We start from the raw sequence: 15,273 nt of genomic DNA on the forward strand, positions 1-15,273 counted from the left end.
CTGATGCCAACCCAAACAAGCAAGACAGAGGAACATGGGACAAACTGCTCTGGGGCAACTCCCAGGGAAATCACCCTCCATGCTTCGAGAGGGAGGGATGGTCCCAGCTGGATCCTATTGTCCTGAGCTTCTCCTGGCCATGCCTGCAGCCTCCAGGTGTTCCGCATCTGGGCTGGGCTGCTGGGAGTGCTGGTATAAAAGGCTCCTGAGCAGCATCTCCTTCATGAGCTGTTTTTTCTGGGGTCAGGATGGGATCTGGAGGCAGTCTGGGTGTTGCTCTTTTATGCTGGGTGCTGGCTGAAGCAGCATCTTACAGACCCTGGGGTTTCCCTCAAAGGGACTCTGGGGTCTTGAGGGTCCGGGGGGACTCTGCTTGGAGCAGGCCCCGTGTGCCTTCCTTCTCCCAGCCCTCTCCTTGGGCATGGGTGGATGTCTCCCAGCTCCAGGCTGCTGCCCCGCTGCACCCTGTAGCTGTGCAGTGCTGGGAAGCTCAGGTGGTGGTCAAGGTCCACAGGGACCTCTTTGGCACAGGGCGCTTGGTCAGGGCTGCAGAGCTGACTCTGGGCTCGGCCGCTTGCCCACCTGTGGCCCAGAGTGCTGCTGAGACCACAGTGACCTTTGTGACTGGATTGCATGAGTGTGGCAGCACCTTGCAGGTGAGGTGGGACACCAGGGTGAGGGGCTGCTCCATCCCTGGTAACGCTGCACTGATAATGAAACTTTTCTGGACTTGGACCAGTGTTGGGTGGGTAAATGGGAATCATTGTGGACAGCTTAACTGCTGGAGAGCAACGTGCTGACCTGCTGTCTAATTCATGCTAGCAAGGGTCTTGGTCCTAGAAATGACCTGGTCAAGGTGATGCTGGGGTTTGGGGTGAGGAGGGACTCATCTGGTTGCAGCAGCCCTCCAGTGAGGGGTGGTATACCCACAGTAGAGCTAATTTTTGGAGTATGGGTACCATCCTCAAGCCCTAGATGAGGTGCATGCTCAACAGTGAGCAAGGCTTGTGGTAGTTTTATGATTCAGATGGGTGCAACTGGATGTATGAGTACATGGGAGAGCTGGGCATAGTCTGAAACTGCAGTGACTGTCACTGGGGAATTAAGGAAAGGGGCTTGCTGGGACCTTGCTGACCTCCTCAGCAGGAGAGGAGAAGGGCTGCCTGGAGCCAGTGTGCCCCAGTTAACCCAGGGGCAGGAGGTCTGCAGGCCTACTGTCCTCCAGCTCCTGCCCACCTGATGTGGGTACTTGCTGGAGTATCAAAGTCCTTGAGACAGACCTCCTGCAGGGCTGGCACCCTTGTTCTCCTGTGCTAGCATGTCAGTACAAAGCTTCATGGCATCCTGTAGGCACTGGTTTGGGAATGTGGAGGACAGACTGTGCCCTTACAGCTGATGGACCTGTGTGTCCTAGCATAGTCAGTGCTGGGTATCTGATGCTGCTGAGCTTCTGGTTGACTAGTTTGTTTTACTGACTTATCAGCTCTGTAAAATGTCCCTTGCAGATGACCCCAGACTCCTTGATCTACAAAATAAGTTTGTTCTACAAACCTACTCCTTCTGGCAACTTGGTTATTGTAAGAACCAATGCAGCTGTGGTTCATATTGAGTGTCACTATCCCAGGTGAGCACATGGAGGATTTGTCTCTGCTTCTATTGATCTGAGGTGATGGTGGCATCTTTGTTAACACATATCTTCCATTTAGGAAGGGCAATGTGAGCAGCAATGCCATCCAGCCCACATGGGCTCCCTTCCGCTCAACCCTGTCAGTGGAGGAGAGGCTGATGTTCTCTCTGCGCCTCATGAATGGTGGGTATGGACCTGATAGCCCCATTTCCTGCCAGCTCTTGGCCATATGCTGATAACCCAAACAGGGTTATCTTCTGGGTTAAAATCAAGTCTTGCAGAAGTGACATGTGGGGTTGCTGCTCAGTTAAGAGGCACCATGTGCAAGGGAGGGCAATGTGCTTTTCTCCAAATGGACCTGAAACCTTGAATGTACCTTCCAGATGACTGGAGCACTGAGAGACTCTCCAATGGCTTCCAGCTGGGGGAAAGCCTGTACCTCCAGGCTGATGTTGCTTCTGGGCACCATGTACCTCTAAGGCTCTTTGTGGATGACTGTGTTGCTACTCTGAGTCCAGACAGGAGCTCTTCTCCCCAATATGCCTTGATTGACCTGAGCGGGTAAGGGGTGCAGTGCTCTCTGGGTGGTACTGCTGTAGCTGGCTGGGATGCCCCTGACTTCTGACCCTTGTCCAGGTGCTTGGTGGATGGAAGATCAGATGACAGTGCTTCAGCCTTCATCTCTCCAAGGCCGAGGCAGGAAACGCTGCAGTTCGTGGTTGATGCATTCAGGTTTGCAGGAGATGACAGAAACTTGGTGAGATGTGGTTCCTACTCCTCCTTCTCCAGGATGTTCAGAAGCTGTGCTGTTCTGCATGAACAAATTTAATTAACCTTGGATGTTGGTTTAATTTCCCTTTCAGATCTACATCACCTGCCACCTGAAGGTCTCTCCAGCTGACCAAGTGCCAAATCCATTGAACAAGGCCTGTTCCTTCAATAAAGCCAGCAGCCTGTGAGTAGCTGGTGTACAGAGGGAGGGGGACAGCCTGGAGAAGAGGGGCTTACAGGTAATTCTGTTTCAGCTGGGCTCCAGTGGAGGGTACTGGAGACATCTGCAGCTGCTGTGAGACTGGCAGCTGTCCAACATATGGAGGATACTCCCGGAGAATTAACCCTCCAGCCAGATGGCCAGGGAGGCGCTTGAAGAGAGATGTCCTTTCCAAGCAAGGTAGGGCTCTGTGTGTCCAAAATGTGCCCCCCAAGGCAGGATGACCTCCCAGGTTGGAATGGCCAAAATGCTGGAAGGTCTTTAGCAAACACATCTTGCCTTAAGGACAAACCAAGCTCCTCTCCAATGTCCTTGAGCATTGTAACTGTGTCTGTGTCCTTATATTTAAAATTACAGGTAACCTGCTCTTGCTGGGTCCACCTTTCTGTAAGCACTGAAATCCAGACTAAGCAGCACTTACCTCCCCTGTCAACTAATTCATGTCCATCTCTTCCTAGATGGGTCCTCAAGGGCAGCAGAGGCTGAAGTCTCAGTTGGACCACTATTAATCCTTGATCCAGCTCAGGGATTATGGAGTTCCTCAGGAGGACTTGCACCAGCAGGGAAGACCACACATGGTATGTAAGTTTTCTGTGACTGTGTCTTCAGATGTCAGCTGAAGGTTGATCTAGTCACAACTACCCACTTGGACAGAGACTTTCTAATGTAATCACCAAAAGACAGTCTGGGGGACTTCTTCCCAAAGCTCCCTGCAAGTTCATCCACTGACAGGTGGTAGAAGGCCATTAAATGTGTAAATGGCTCTTGTCTCTTCCAGGTGCTGCTCAAGGACTTCCTATGCTGGTCCAAGTTACCATGCTCACAGTAGCCACTGTGCTGAGCTTAACTGCTCTTGGGCTGTTTCTTGGGTGCAGAAAATGTAGCTGTCTTCCTGGAGTGTCATTGTAACTTCTCAACCCTAATAAAGAGAAATATTTCTGTCCTCCTCTGTGTCCTCAGTGGGGAGGAGGGACAGCAGTCAGCCTTTGGTCTGCTCCCATGAGATGGGAGTTGGGGCTGTGATCAGGAACCACCCTTCAGGTAAACCATCTCCTGCAAGCTCTTGGGAAGCCACCAATGATCCAGAACATGGAAAACTGTTCCAAACTGAAAGCATCTCCCAAACCACAGCACTTGAAGATGGAAGATGCCTTTCTGCAGGATGACTTTCCAAATGCCCAGCACTGGTGGTGAGGCTCCCTGGGTGTTGAATGCTTGGCATGCAATGCAGTGCCTGACATCAAGGAATCCTAGATATTGGCTGCAAACAAGGTATGGCTCCTATCCTCTGGCAAATGAGGGAAGAATTGATGCTGTTAACAGATGCTAAATGAGTTCTGGGTTCTAGAAGTCCTGTTTGCTCTTCCTTGGACAGCAGCTCTGTCTAGGGCTTGTTGGTGTAAGTTGTTGCAGCCTGGGTGAGGAGGCACTGCCCCTTGAAGGACACAACAGCAGCTCTAACTCTGGGATTTTTATGGGTGCTGGGCCTGAGTAGGGCTTCTGCTCCTGGGACAACTGGGAAAAACTTGGTATTGGAGGTAGACAAGGGCTGAAGATGAGTGTTGCTTCTAGTTGGTGTGGTCTCAGTTGTATGGAGAGCAGGCATGGGCATGTGGAACTGGTGACTTTGTAATCAAGAGAAAGGGGACAAATAGGGAAAGCTGCTGGTCCACCCACTCTAAACAGATCTCTCTTAAAATATAGAGGCTGAAAGCCCTCAGTCAGTAGGTCTGCCTGGATTATTATCACCTCTTCTTGCGGTGGACTTTGGGAGTCTGTCCCTGCTGTGCTGTAGGGCACAGGAGTCCTCATAACACTTAAGTCAATAAGCATAAGACCAGCTTTAAAGCTATCTTCAAGTGCTTTCCTTGCTCTGTGGCTTTCCATCCTATGCATCATAGGCTTATCTTGACCTCTTGGCTCAGACTACTGAAGGCTTGAGGTTTCTTCTGCCTGGTGGGATTCAAGCTTGGTATGAGCTCTTGGTGCCTCAACTCCTAATGTGATGAGTTTAACACCAGTTGCAGTTCGCAGGAGCTTGAGTAATGTAAATATTTTGCAAAAGTGGTTTGCATGCCACTGTCTGCATGCCACTTGCAGCCCTGTGCTTCAGGGGACACTCTGGGAGCAATGGTCACCTCCAGTCCAACCTGGAGGCTACAGGATTTCCTTATCCAATGGCCAAAGGTCCATGTGCTTTAAGGTTTCTACCTGGTATAAAGATCATCTACATTGCATCAGGTGAATGAATTGATTTGTTTCATGCAGTGTAGGACCTCATGCTGCTGGGTGAGCATAACAATGGGGTTGGAGTCCTTAAAGTGCAAGTCTACCTTGGTTAGTGCTGGTGACCCTTGTGTATGGTTGGACTTGATGGTCTTGAAGGTCTCTTCCAATCAAAATGATTCTATGTGCTTTGCAGGGAGAATCCCCAATCCTGTTGACTTTCCTCCATCCTTCTGGTCCAAATGACTTTATGCCTCACGCTCTTGCTTTCTATATCCTGGGAGAAGTCAAAGACCTGATGCTTCCAGCTGCCTTTTCTGAGCTGAAGGAAGCTGCTCTTGGCTCTGGATAAAGACTAAAAAGGGGTGAAGCAGCAAGGTTGGCTCAGAGCAGTGCCGGCAGCTCCAGTTCTCAGATGTTTGGTTCTTTGCTTTTGCTAGCAGCTTCTGAAAACTGCTGCTGTTAAAAGCATTACCTAAATTTGGCAGCTGAAGGTTGGAAACAGTACTTCTGCCCTGAAGCTCTTGGGCTGCAATCCCCTGGCCATTAGGTTGTAATCTAGTGATGCTGATTCTCCTTAAAACATACTCCAACAAAGCCCGAGTGCAGCTACAGCTCTACAAATGAGCCTTCACTAACATGGAGAAATCAACTTGGCACTTGTGCTCTATGGACTCTGCAGGGTGTGGAGGAGGAACCCTCTCCCCAGGAAAGCTCTGGTTGAAAGCCTAGGGGTGATGTGCTTAGGGTTAATATTTCTGTTTTCAATGAATTGAGCAACTGAGCTGAAATAATCAGGTGGAAAAATGAGGTAAGCTAATTTTTTTTTTGGTTGAAATCTTTCCAGATCGGGCTGTTGGCTTTCATGTTTAATGCACAAGCTCCTTCCTGAAGGAGCTACAGTAGAGTAAAACTCCTTTTTTGTTTTTTCTTAATTTTTACCTTGATATGCACTGTGAGGCTGAGTGTGTGGCCATCACTTAGCTGTGATGCTAAACTTCCAAAAGGCTGTTGGTGTTTCTCCCAAGGGAATGAAGACCTAGCCCTGTCCCCAGGGTGGGAGCTGGAGGTTGTCCTTTACAGGCAGTCCCACACACATGGTCCTCTCAACCATCTGTTTTGAGGCTCCTCACTCATTGATAAAGCCACTTTTTTCCCACCTTCCAAAGTAATCTACCACCTTCTGTTCTTGTCACTGTCCTATGCCACAGGGGTTTGAGGCTGTGTTCCTCTGGGTGTCACATCTCTCCTGCAAGTTCTTCTAGCTGTGAAAGCCTAGTCACCCATACTGGGGCCATCTCCCTTCAGACTCATGAAGATCTCAATAAACAAGCCAAGCTTTGTGATTATTTTTTCTTAATTCAAGCTGTGGACTTGTGACCTCCTCTGATGCAAGCTCTAAGGAGGTAGGCATCATCACAGGACTTCTTTCCCCTCTAAGAGCTTCAACACCCAGGAAATGGGAAGAAAATCTGACTGGGTTTGGGGCATGATGGAGTGTTTATCTGATTGAGGGACCGGGTAGGAATTTGCCACTGGATGCTCTTAAGAGTTGGGTAGTGCCAAGTCCTGCTTTCCTGTCCCCAAAGGCACTAAGACCTCTTGCTGGAGCTGTAGTAGGTGACACTCTTGGTCTTTTTTTTTTTTTCCTGACTGATTTTAACACATCCCTGTGCAATTGCCTGATGGATGAAGAGAGAAAATGCATGTTATGTGCTGGTAGTGATGCCTAACTTGCTTATTCTTCCCTACCTGTGAGCCCCATCAACCCCAGTCCCAAAACTGCTGCTTCTGGAGTTCATTAGCATTCATTTCCCTCAAATGTGTGCATCTGAGTAAAGACTTAATTAGAAAGCTGTAAGAGGCTGGCAGAACAATCAATTTGTGGGAATTAATAATGTGAACAAGGATGTGTTGTGGTTATTCACGTGTGTCTCCAGCTTGGAGATGTTGGTGATAGGTTATCAGTGGCCTTCAAGGCAATTAACTAAAAGAAGAATAATTCATAATGCAGGAGAGCAACCAGGTACTTCCTGCAGGAATTTCAGGGTCAAAAAACACCCTTATGTTAATTTGCAAATTTTCACTGTTTTGTGGAATGAGCATCAATGCTCATCTCTTCTCTACACAGCAGGAGCTGCTCTGTCCTGTCCCTCTCCAGCCAAGGCCCATCAGTTATTAGGCAGCAAGAACAATTAAAGACAGAGTAAAATAATTAGTTAATGAAAGACTTTCCCAAGAAGCAAGATGGGGCCTAAAGAGAGCCTGGTGGATTTGGAGGTCCTCTGGCTGGGTGGCATGGCTGTGTCCCCATGAGGTCTACCTTGGAGAGACAGTGAGATGGTGGTAGCCCTGGACCAACTTAGATGTGGGCACTTGGACAACCAGGGAAGGGTCCACAAGCTTTTAGTGCTGCTGTGGCATCTGAGGGTAGGCTGGAGATGACCTCCTTGGAGAAGCAGCAATGACCAAGGAAAGGGAGAACTGAGGGGAAAGGAGAAAAATGTTCAATTTAGCTGTTTCTTACTGTCTTGTTACAGCACCCAAAGGGCTTGTGTTGCCAAACACCCTTCTCTCTGACCATGGTGTAACCCTTATCCTCCAACTCAAGGGGCTGCAGTTTATTTTTAAGCAGGATATTTAACATGGCAAGACTTGAGGTACTCAGTTCGTCTCGTGGGGCTATCCCATTCATGGCACTGCCATCCACCCTACAGCAGAAGGGACCTTTCCACAAAGGAATTGTGGTCTGTGAGGTAGGTAACTTAAAGTAACAAAATTTCCAAATCTCATTGAAAACTCAATGTTCCTTTGGCTAGGGGTGTCATTTTAGGGGTTTATTTTCCGGTTTTGGGAGGAAGGAACCTCCCCTGTTATCCCTAAACTGCCTGCCTTGTAAGTAAACACAAACAAAATCTGATCTGGGGAGCCAAGAGCCCTCTTACCTTAAATGCTGCATGTGTATTGCTGCAGACCTGGCCTTTCAGGTAGGAGGCCACAGGCATCCATGTCAGTTCAAGGGGTTTCTTTCTGCCCTCAAAGAAAGCAGGAAAAAGACATTCTGATGTTTTAAAAACTTAACTTCAGTTTTTTGGGGTGGGTTTTTTATTATTTTTAAAGGTAGGAGATGTGGGGAGAGGGAAAATGTGAGGGGCTTATCCATGGTTGATGTTACAAGGAGCTGGCTCTTGCAAGGGGAAACCACCCCAGATGTAATATGCTTGGATGCAAAGGGCTCAGGGATTTATATCTTGAGTTGTGTCAGGCTGAGAATATGACATTGTTGTGTCCTTTCTCAGCCCTCTGCATCCACACAGATCTGTGGACAATAAAGAGGACATTACATGTTGATGCCCAACTTTATGCATTAAACATGTACAAACTGGCAACTGAGCATCAGGGCTAATTTCTCAGCAATATACATTATTAATGCCCTGCTTGCACATGTTCAAAGAAATTGCTACACATTTTTTTTCCTGCTTCTTCTTTCTGTGATGATCAGCATAGCAGAACGTTATTCTAAGCATTGGGATGCTGCTGGTGGAGCTTTTAACAACAGTAAGTTATTTATTGTAAATAAGATCCATTTTCCTTGGGCAAACCTGAAGAAGGAGCTGAAAAAGAAAAATTCTGGTGTCTAATGAGTATTCATTCCCATCTGAGAGACAAAAACATTTCCCCAAGGAGCTGGAGTTAATTCACTTGTGGTTTTGCTGCCAGAAAAAAATGTGCTGTGGTGTAAATGGAGACAAAGGAGCAAAAGCCATTTGAAAACACTGCCGGTAAATTAAAGTTTTGCCGTATTTGCCGAGATAATTTAGCGTAATTCCCTGCTAATGAATTAATGCACCACTTCTTGTTCATTATAGCTTTCTTAATTTGATTGGAACTCCAAGTGCTAGCTACCTTCATTACCAGCAAATATTAATGTAATAAAGGGAGTTTTGGCGGAATCCTCTGTTCCCACTGCCCTTTGTACCCAGGTGAGGTGTTGGGAAGAGGTGATGCTTCATGGGTGCCATCAGCCATCTCTCGGTGACCACATCCAAGGGCTATGGGATTGCTCCATCCTTGGCAGAAAAAACCCCAAATATTTCCCTGTAGTGTCACAGCATTGCAGGCAGGAAAACTAGAAGCTAAAAAATACGGTCATTGCATAAAATTCACCAGCAACTCTTGGCTCAGCAGTGGAGCAAAACGAGTGGTCCCACCACAACCCTGGCTTTGCTTTTTAATAAATATATTGTAGGAAAGGTAAAGAAGAAGAAAGTCAAGCACAGTTGATTGTTTCTGAAGACTGGTACCCAAGTGGCTTTGATGACCAGGCAGGAGAAAACATCATTCTGTAGCCCCTCATTCTTCTTTTTTTAATCTTTTCCTTCCCAGAAACTTGCACAAGAAACTTCGGCTAAGGCTGATGCTGGGATGGGGGGTGTGTGGTCCCAAGGAACCTTCCCACCATCCAGGAAGCCAGGAGGGACAGGACTGGCTCTGCCTCAGTCATGTTCTTTGATGCAAATGGCTCCATGCATAATTTAAGCTCTGTGTTGCTTACACTGAGTAATCATCTCTGCTCCAGCTAAGAGGGGATGGAGAGGGAGAACTTTCTTTTTTCAAGCCTTTTTTTTTTTTTTTTTTTTCCCCTGTTGTTTTCTCCCAAAAGTGTTTCCTAAGTGTTGGGTGAACAGATTTTCCCATGCTGCATCAGGCACCTGCTGGAGCTTGAGATCTGGGCATCATCCAGCATCCCAAACGTAACCATGGATGTTGTCCTAGAGGTGAACCATGGATGACATTCCAGAGGTGACTGGATGTCATCCTAGAGGTGAGCCATGGTTGATGTCCCGGGGCACTGCATGTGCCAACCAATGGGGAAATACTTTTTTAAAGTCTGTCAATTGAGTCCACAGGTGCTAGTTGTGAAAAAAAGACCCATTTTAACGTAAAGCTGAGCTGAAGATATAATCCCATGACTCCATGTATGAGGTTATGAGGTCCCAAACCTCATCCTGACATCTTCTGGAACTTTGGGCACAGATTTCAATGAACATATTGGATTCTACCTGGCTCAGGTGGTCTTGGGGACATGGCTCCACTACCCCTTGAGACCAAGTCATCACCAGACCCAGCAGCAGTGCTTCTTATTATAGGTTGGCGCTGACACCTTTGATTGTTCCTGTTTTTTTTGTTTTGTTTTTTTTTTTTTTCCTTCCTTTTAAGAGTCTCAACCTTTTAATTATTTATTTGGAGCGTGATTAATGTTTTGTCTGACGTTGTTCTGCCAGGGGAGCCCCGGTACATTTTGGTTTAGCAAGATCTAATTAAGAAGTCCCATCAAGCATGTCATCCCTTGTCTTACAAGTACCTCCAGGGTTCCTCTGGCTCGGCTGCATTTCAGCAGGCTCAGCTGGACCCGATAGCTCTGGGGAGCCTGGAGCATTTCTGGGAGGGTGGTCCCTGCTAATGGGGGGTGCTCCAGCCAAGTGCCCCTTGTTTCAGGATCAAGGCAACACCTAAATTGCTGCTGCCTCCATGGTGTGGAGGTAAGGAGCACTTTTGGTCTCAGATTTACCCTTTCTGGTTGTATTTTGGGGGAGGATGCTCTCCTCTTGAGAGCAGGATGTGGCTCCACCAGGGACAAAGCATGGAGTGATGACAACACTCATCCACAGCGGTGAAATGACATGGGGCCACCACAGCATTGGTGCCTGGAAAAGATGCCCAAGCCCCAGGAGGTCTCCAAGGGGTGGTGAGGATGGAAGAGGCAGTCCCTGCGTGTACGTGTGCATGTGTGTGCGTGTGTGCCCACTGCCACCCAGTGGTGGGAGAGCACCCAGCTATCACCCAGCAGAATGAATTTTATAAGACAAGGTAATGTAATCAATAGACATATGTTTCCCATTGACATAGCAAGGGCAGTATCTAGGTACCAAAGGGTTGAGCTCCAGGAATGGTGGCTACTGGATGATCAGGTTTTGTTGGGCTGGAGGTGGTGGTAGAGCTGCCAGCTCATCTTAGCTTGTCAGGCAGAGACAGTCTGATCTCCCATGGCCTTGGGGGCATTAAATAGCCTGTGCAGCCCCACTTGGGACCCACACCATACCCATGGCCCCAAGAACCCATTTAAGCTCAGTCTGGGGCTGTTGGACCCTGCCTGGGCTGTGCTGCAGGGATGCTGCTCTCCAGCCATGCCCATTGACCACAAACTTATTCCCACCTTGCCTTGGACCTCCCTCATCCTCACCACCTTGACTGATGCTCTGAGCTCCCCATTGACACTGGTTTCCCCTTCATCCTCCTTCGCTCTCTTGCTGAGGATGGGGTGATGTCCTCTTCCTGCTCCAGGGTGTCCATCCCGGCTCCCCATCCCTTTCTTTCTCTCTCCTGGCCCAGGAGAATGTTGTGTTCAGATGTGAAGCTGACACCACTCCATCCTTGGGTTATCGGCCCCGAGAAGATTGGAGCCCACCACTCCGTCCATGAACATGGGGAATCTACTCTGGCTGCAGAGCAACTGGCAGCCATCCTGTGGTATGGAAGCCTCCAGCAAGCTATGAAATTACAGATTAGCAAATGTAAGGCACAAATGAGGATTAATTAATGTGCCATGACCATAAGCACCCATTTCAGGTCTGTGTCTGACCAGGCTTGGCTTACACATTTCCATCCTGTGGCTCCTAGGAGGGCTGGCGGAGCCTGGAGAAGATTATGTTCTGGTTGGGGTTTTAGTGCTAAATTGCATCCCATGAATCCATAACCTATTTTTTGAGACACCAAATGCCCTAATCTGTGGTTTGGAGGTGGCCCTGAACCCACCTTTCTCCTCCGATGAGGATGCCCTGAGCTGGGGGCAAGGAGGTGAAGGGATGCAAGATGCTGTGAAAACATCTCAGGGAGGAAAGGCCGAGGGAAGGCTGGGGGTGACATGATTTTGGGGTGCTGTGAGCAACATGGGTAGGCTCTGCTTGGCACAAAGCTCCTTGCCTCCTCCTCATGAAGCTTTTTCTTGCAAGGAGATCACCACCAGCCGCAAGTTATCTGTCTCTGACGCTGGAGATAAGTAGAGATGCGGAGGATACAACCATGGAGCAACATCAAGCCGGGAAGGTGCAGTTGACTTGCACCAACCCATGGGGACCATAATTTTTGGGGGTTGCTCCTTTTTTCCCTGTGGAGTGGAGCACCATGGCCAGAAGGTGATGATGAGGAGGGAAGACCCTTGGTGTCCTCCTTGATTTAGCTTCAGGTGAGGCTGAAGGAATGTTCCTCTGGCAACTATAAAGAAACATCATCGTACCCAAGCACCAGAACATCACTTACTTACAATAATTCAGCTGCGGAAAAATGAGGAACAAATAAGACAAGACACTGTACATGAGCAGAGGTAGGAGGCATAGCCTTCTCCTTTTGAAAACAAAGTATTTGTCTTCCAGCCGCAGCGAGCAACCAGCCCTGAGCAGTGCAACTATGAGGGGCCTGGCTTGAGTTGGTCTGAGACAGACTATGTGAAATAAAGCCCATTTCTATCAGGGGAGAGGTTGTTGCAGTCCCCTGAGAGCAGATCTTCATAGATTTCAGAAAAAAAAAATTCTGCATTTAGTATGGGGACAGCTTGGGTTTTGGCTTCCCAGGGGTGGCTGGGGTGCAATTTGGGCTCCCATCCCCTGTAGAATTGACCTTCCCAAAGCCCAACTCCAAGCCAGAGCTCTTCCTTAGGCTGGAAAATATCCCATTATCCACTTTGATGGCTGCTTTTCATGTCAGCGAGCTCAGAAGTGAAGTCTCCAGGCAGTCAGGGTTTATTTTCAGCCCTCGCCAAAGCAAGATGTAGCGAGATGGTTTATTCTGGAGAGGGGGGGAGGAAACTTTCCAGCTGGATTTTACGAGCCAGAGGGATTGGGTGAGCTCAGAAGAGTTTCTTCAAAACACAAACCCCAGCAGAGCTTTTCGTAATTCAGGTCAACTCAAATAGGAGCCGCAGGGAGGGTCAGAGCTGGAGGATTCAAACACAAAGATGAAATTCTACTTTAAAATCCATCAAGACCTGAATCCGTCCGGAGCAGCCGCTGAGCATCCTTTCCGGCCAAAAATCAGCAGGATGGATGACAAAGGTACCTGACCATTGGCCAGCCCCTGTCCTCATTTTATTTGCTGATGGTTTATTGCTTCTTGGAGGACACATGGGCCCTTTGACCCTTCCTTTGCCACCTCCGGTGACTCTCTGGTTGCTGTTTTGGGTGTTCCTGAACAAATTTTGGGATCCAAGGAGGGGTTGGGGATGGAGGACAGGGACAGTGCTGGGATGCTGTGGAGGAAAGGCTCATTAATTTTTTAATATTAAATATATATATTTAATGTCATGAGAAATACAAGGTGTTCTCCCCATCCAGTTCTGGCTGCATCCTCCATTGCCTTCCCCATATCCATGGGCTGACCCCAACAAGCTGAATCTTGTCCCTAGAAGAGCAAAGTCCATTAATTCAACATCATTATAACTAGGTTGATGGTGCCATTAATAATGTCATTAATAACGTAATTAATAACTTTGTTACTGGTGTAACAAAGCCGTTTTTACTAGACTGAATGGTTTCTCCTTATTTCTCTTAATAATTATTCTAGTCCTCTTGGATTTTACCCTGAAAAAAATAACCCAGCAGGTTTTTCTGCTCAATAGTAAGAGCAAAACCCCTCAGGGTATGCAGAGGACATCACTCATGGCTCTCCATAGATCAGTGGTGGCTTTTATTACCCCTTACCCTGAGGAAAGAAGAGCGAGGGAATTGCCCCCATTGTCATTTACCCCTTTTCTATGGAGATTTTCCATCCATGGGTCTCAAAGGTTAATACAGTGCTTACCTTCGCTGTCACTTGGATTTATTGGAGGGCATTGAAATAAAGCTTGTGTGGCTCTAAATTAATTCTTAATAAACTTGGGGGGGTGAAACTATTATCCGTCTTCTTACAGCCCCAGCTGAAGAAATGGGCTTTAAATTCCCAGCCCCAAGGTGAGCAGCTTTGCCCCTAGCTGGAGCTTTGCAAGCCCATGTTGTGCCTCAGTTTCCTCTCTGGCTGCTTTTGCAGCTTTTTTCGGGGGTGTAGGTGATCCAGGTGGCCCCAAATTTGGATCAGCAGAAAAACATCTCCTCGTGCAGCTCCAGCTGCTCTGAATTTTTGCCTCGTGCTCTTCCTGGCATCCTTCAGGAGGAGTTATTAAAGAACAAAGCTACATCTATTAATCATGTTTTTACAATGGGGCCAGACTGTAAAAAGCTCTTAAAAAAATAAATAAGTCATTGGCTGTTGACATGCAGAGGGATTGTCCCATCCCACATCTCCTCATGTTGGTGCTGGGTGAGGCTGGCTGTCCCCTTTGGGATGTGGGATGGGGACATCCCATGCCCTGTTGTGAAAAACCAGGGGTTGATGCTCATGTCAGGGTTCCAGCCCTGGCAGTAGGGAGAGATGTGGAGAAAGATGATGCATCAGCATCATCAATGTCATCTTCTGCCCATGGTCTCGTCTGTGTGGTTTTTCCATCTCCTGGCTTTGTCCCGGGCTAGGGTGTCCCAGATGGATGCTCCCTGGATTGGAGACACCAAACCCTCCCAGGAGCTGCATGTGGTGGGGACATATGCTGATCCCCAGGTCATGCCATACGTCCCTTAAATCCTAAAAAATAAAATATATATATAATTCAACATAATTTGGGTGAAAGGTGTTTCTCCTGCTATGATTTGGGTTGAATTCAGAGTGTTTTGATCACCATTCCTCTTTGATCAGCATTTTGCATGAGCATCCCTCACCCGTGGTAGCGATGCTGGGTGGCAGCAAGGGCCCTGGCTCTGGGGTGACACTCAAGGATGGAGCATCTCTGACCTGGATTAAAAATAAAAAGGTTTTTTTTTTGCTGCCAAGCTTGGAAAAAACACCCTCTTGCCAGGGATGCTCGAGGGCTGGTGGTGCAAATGCATCTTTGCAGGAGGAAGAGCCGATGAGGAGGACATGGGGTGTTTATCTCCAGGACCAGATGTTGCACCAACCTCTTGGGATGCTAAAGGCTTCAGTAAAACTTGGAAGCCTAAAAAAACACCCCAAAATACCCAACAAAAAAAAACCCCAACAAGGGTGGATTTGGAGACTCAAATTCCTTCATTTTTAGAGCAAATCGACCTTTTTTTTTTTTCACCCCTAAAATTGGAGCTGCAGCTTTTGAAATGCAAAACCAGAATTGAGGACCTAAAGGAAAGCTGGAGACATTTTGTGCAGAAATTCAAGATGGTCACAAGACTTTGAGGTCACTAATATTTTCCCTGGACCTGGTATAAAGAATGGAAAATGGTTGGAAAATTGATTTTCCCCACCCTGACTCCTGCAAGACCCTCTTCATCTCTCTAAACCCCTTGGGCCACGTGCCAACCAGGGAGGTGAC

At 47.9% G+C, this 15,273-nt stretch overlaps 1 protein-coding gene across 1 annotated transcript; it reads left to right on the top strand.

Annotated features, from left to right (window-relative positions):
• Positions 1–248: 248 nt before the first annotated feature.
• LOC104519697 (zona pellucida sperm-binding protein 3) lies at positions 249–3,527 on the top strand. Its single transcript, XM_010164428.1, has 9 exons — positions 249–656; positions 1,506–1,624; positions 1,707–1,810; positions 2,011–2,188; positions 2,264–2,384; positions 2,491–2,582; positions 2,653–2,798; positions 3,077–3,196; positions 3,397–3,527. Exons 1-9 carry the CDS (start codon positions 249–251, stop codon positions 3,525–3,527), a joined length of 1,419 nt encoding a protein of 472 aa, XP_010162730.1.
• Positions 3,528–15,273: the final 11,746 nt, after the last annotated feature.

The sequence above is a fragment of the Antrostomus carolinensis genome, unplaced genomic scaffold, assembly GCF_000700745.2.
Source record: "Antrostomus carolinensis isolate BGI_N321 unplaced genomic scaffold, ASM70074v2 scaffold8543, whole genome shotgun sequence".
Lineage (NCBI taxonomy): Eukaryota > Metazoa > Chordata > Aves > Caprimulgiformes > Caprimulgidae > Antrostomus > Antrostomus carolinensis.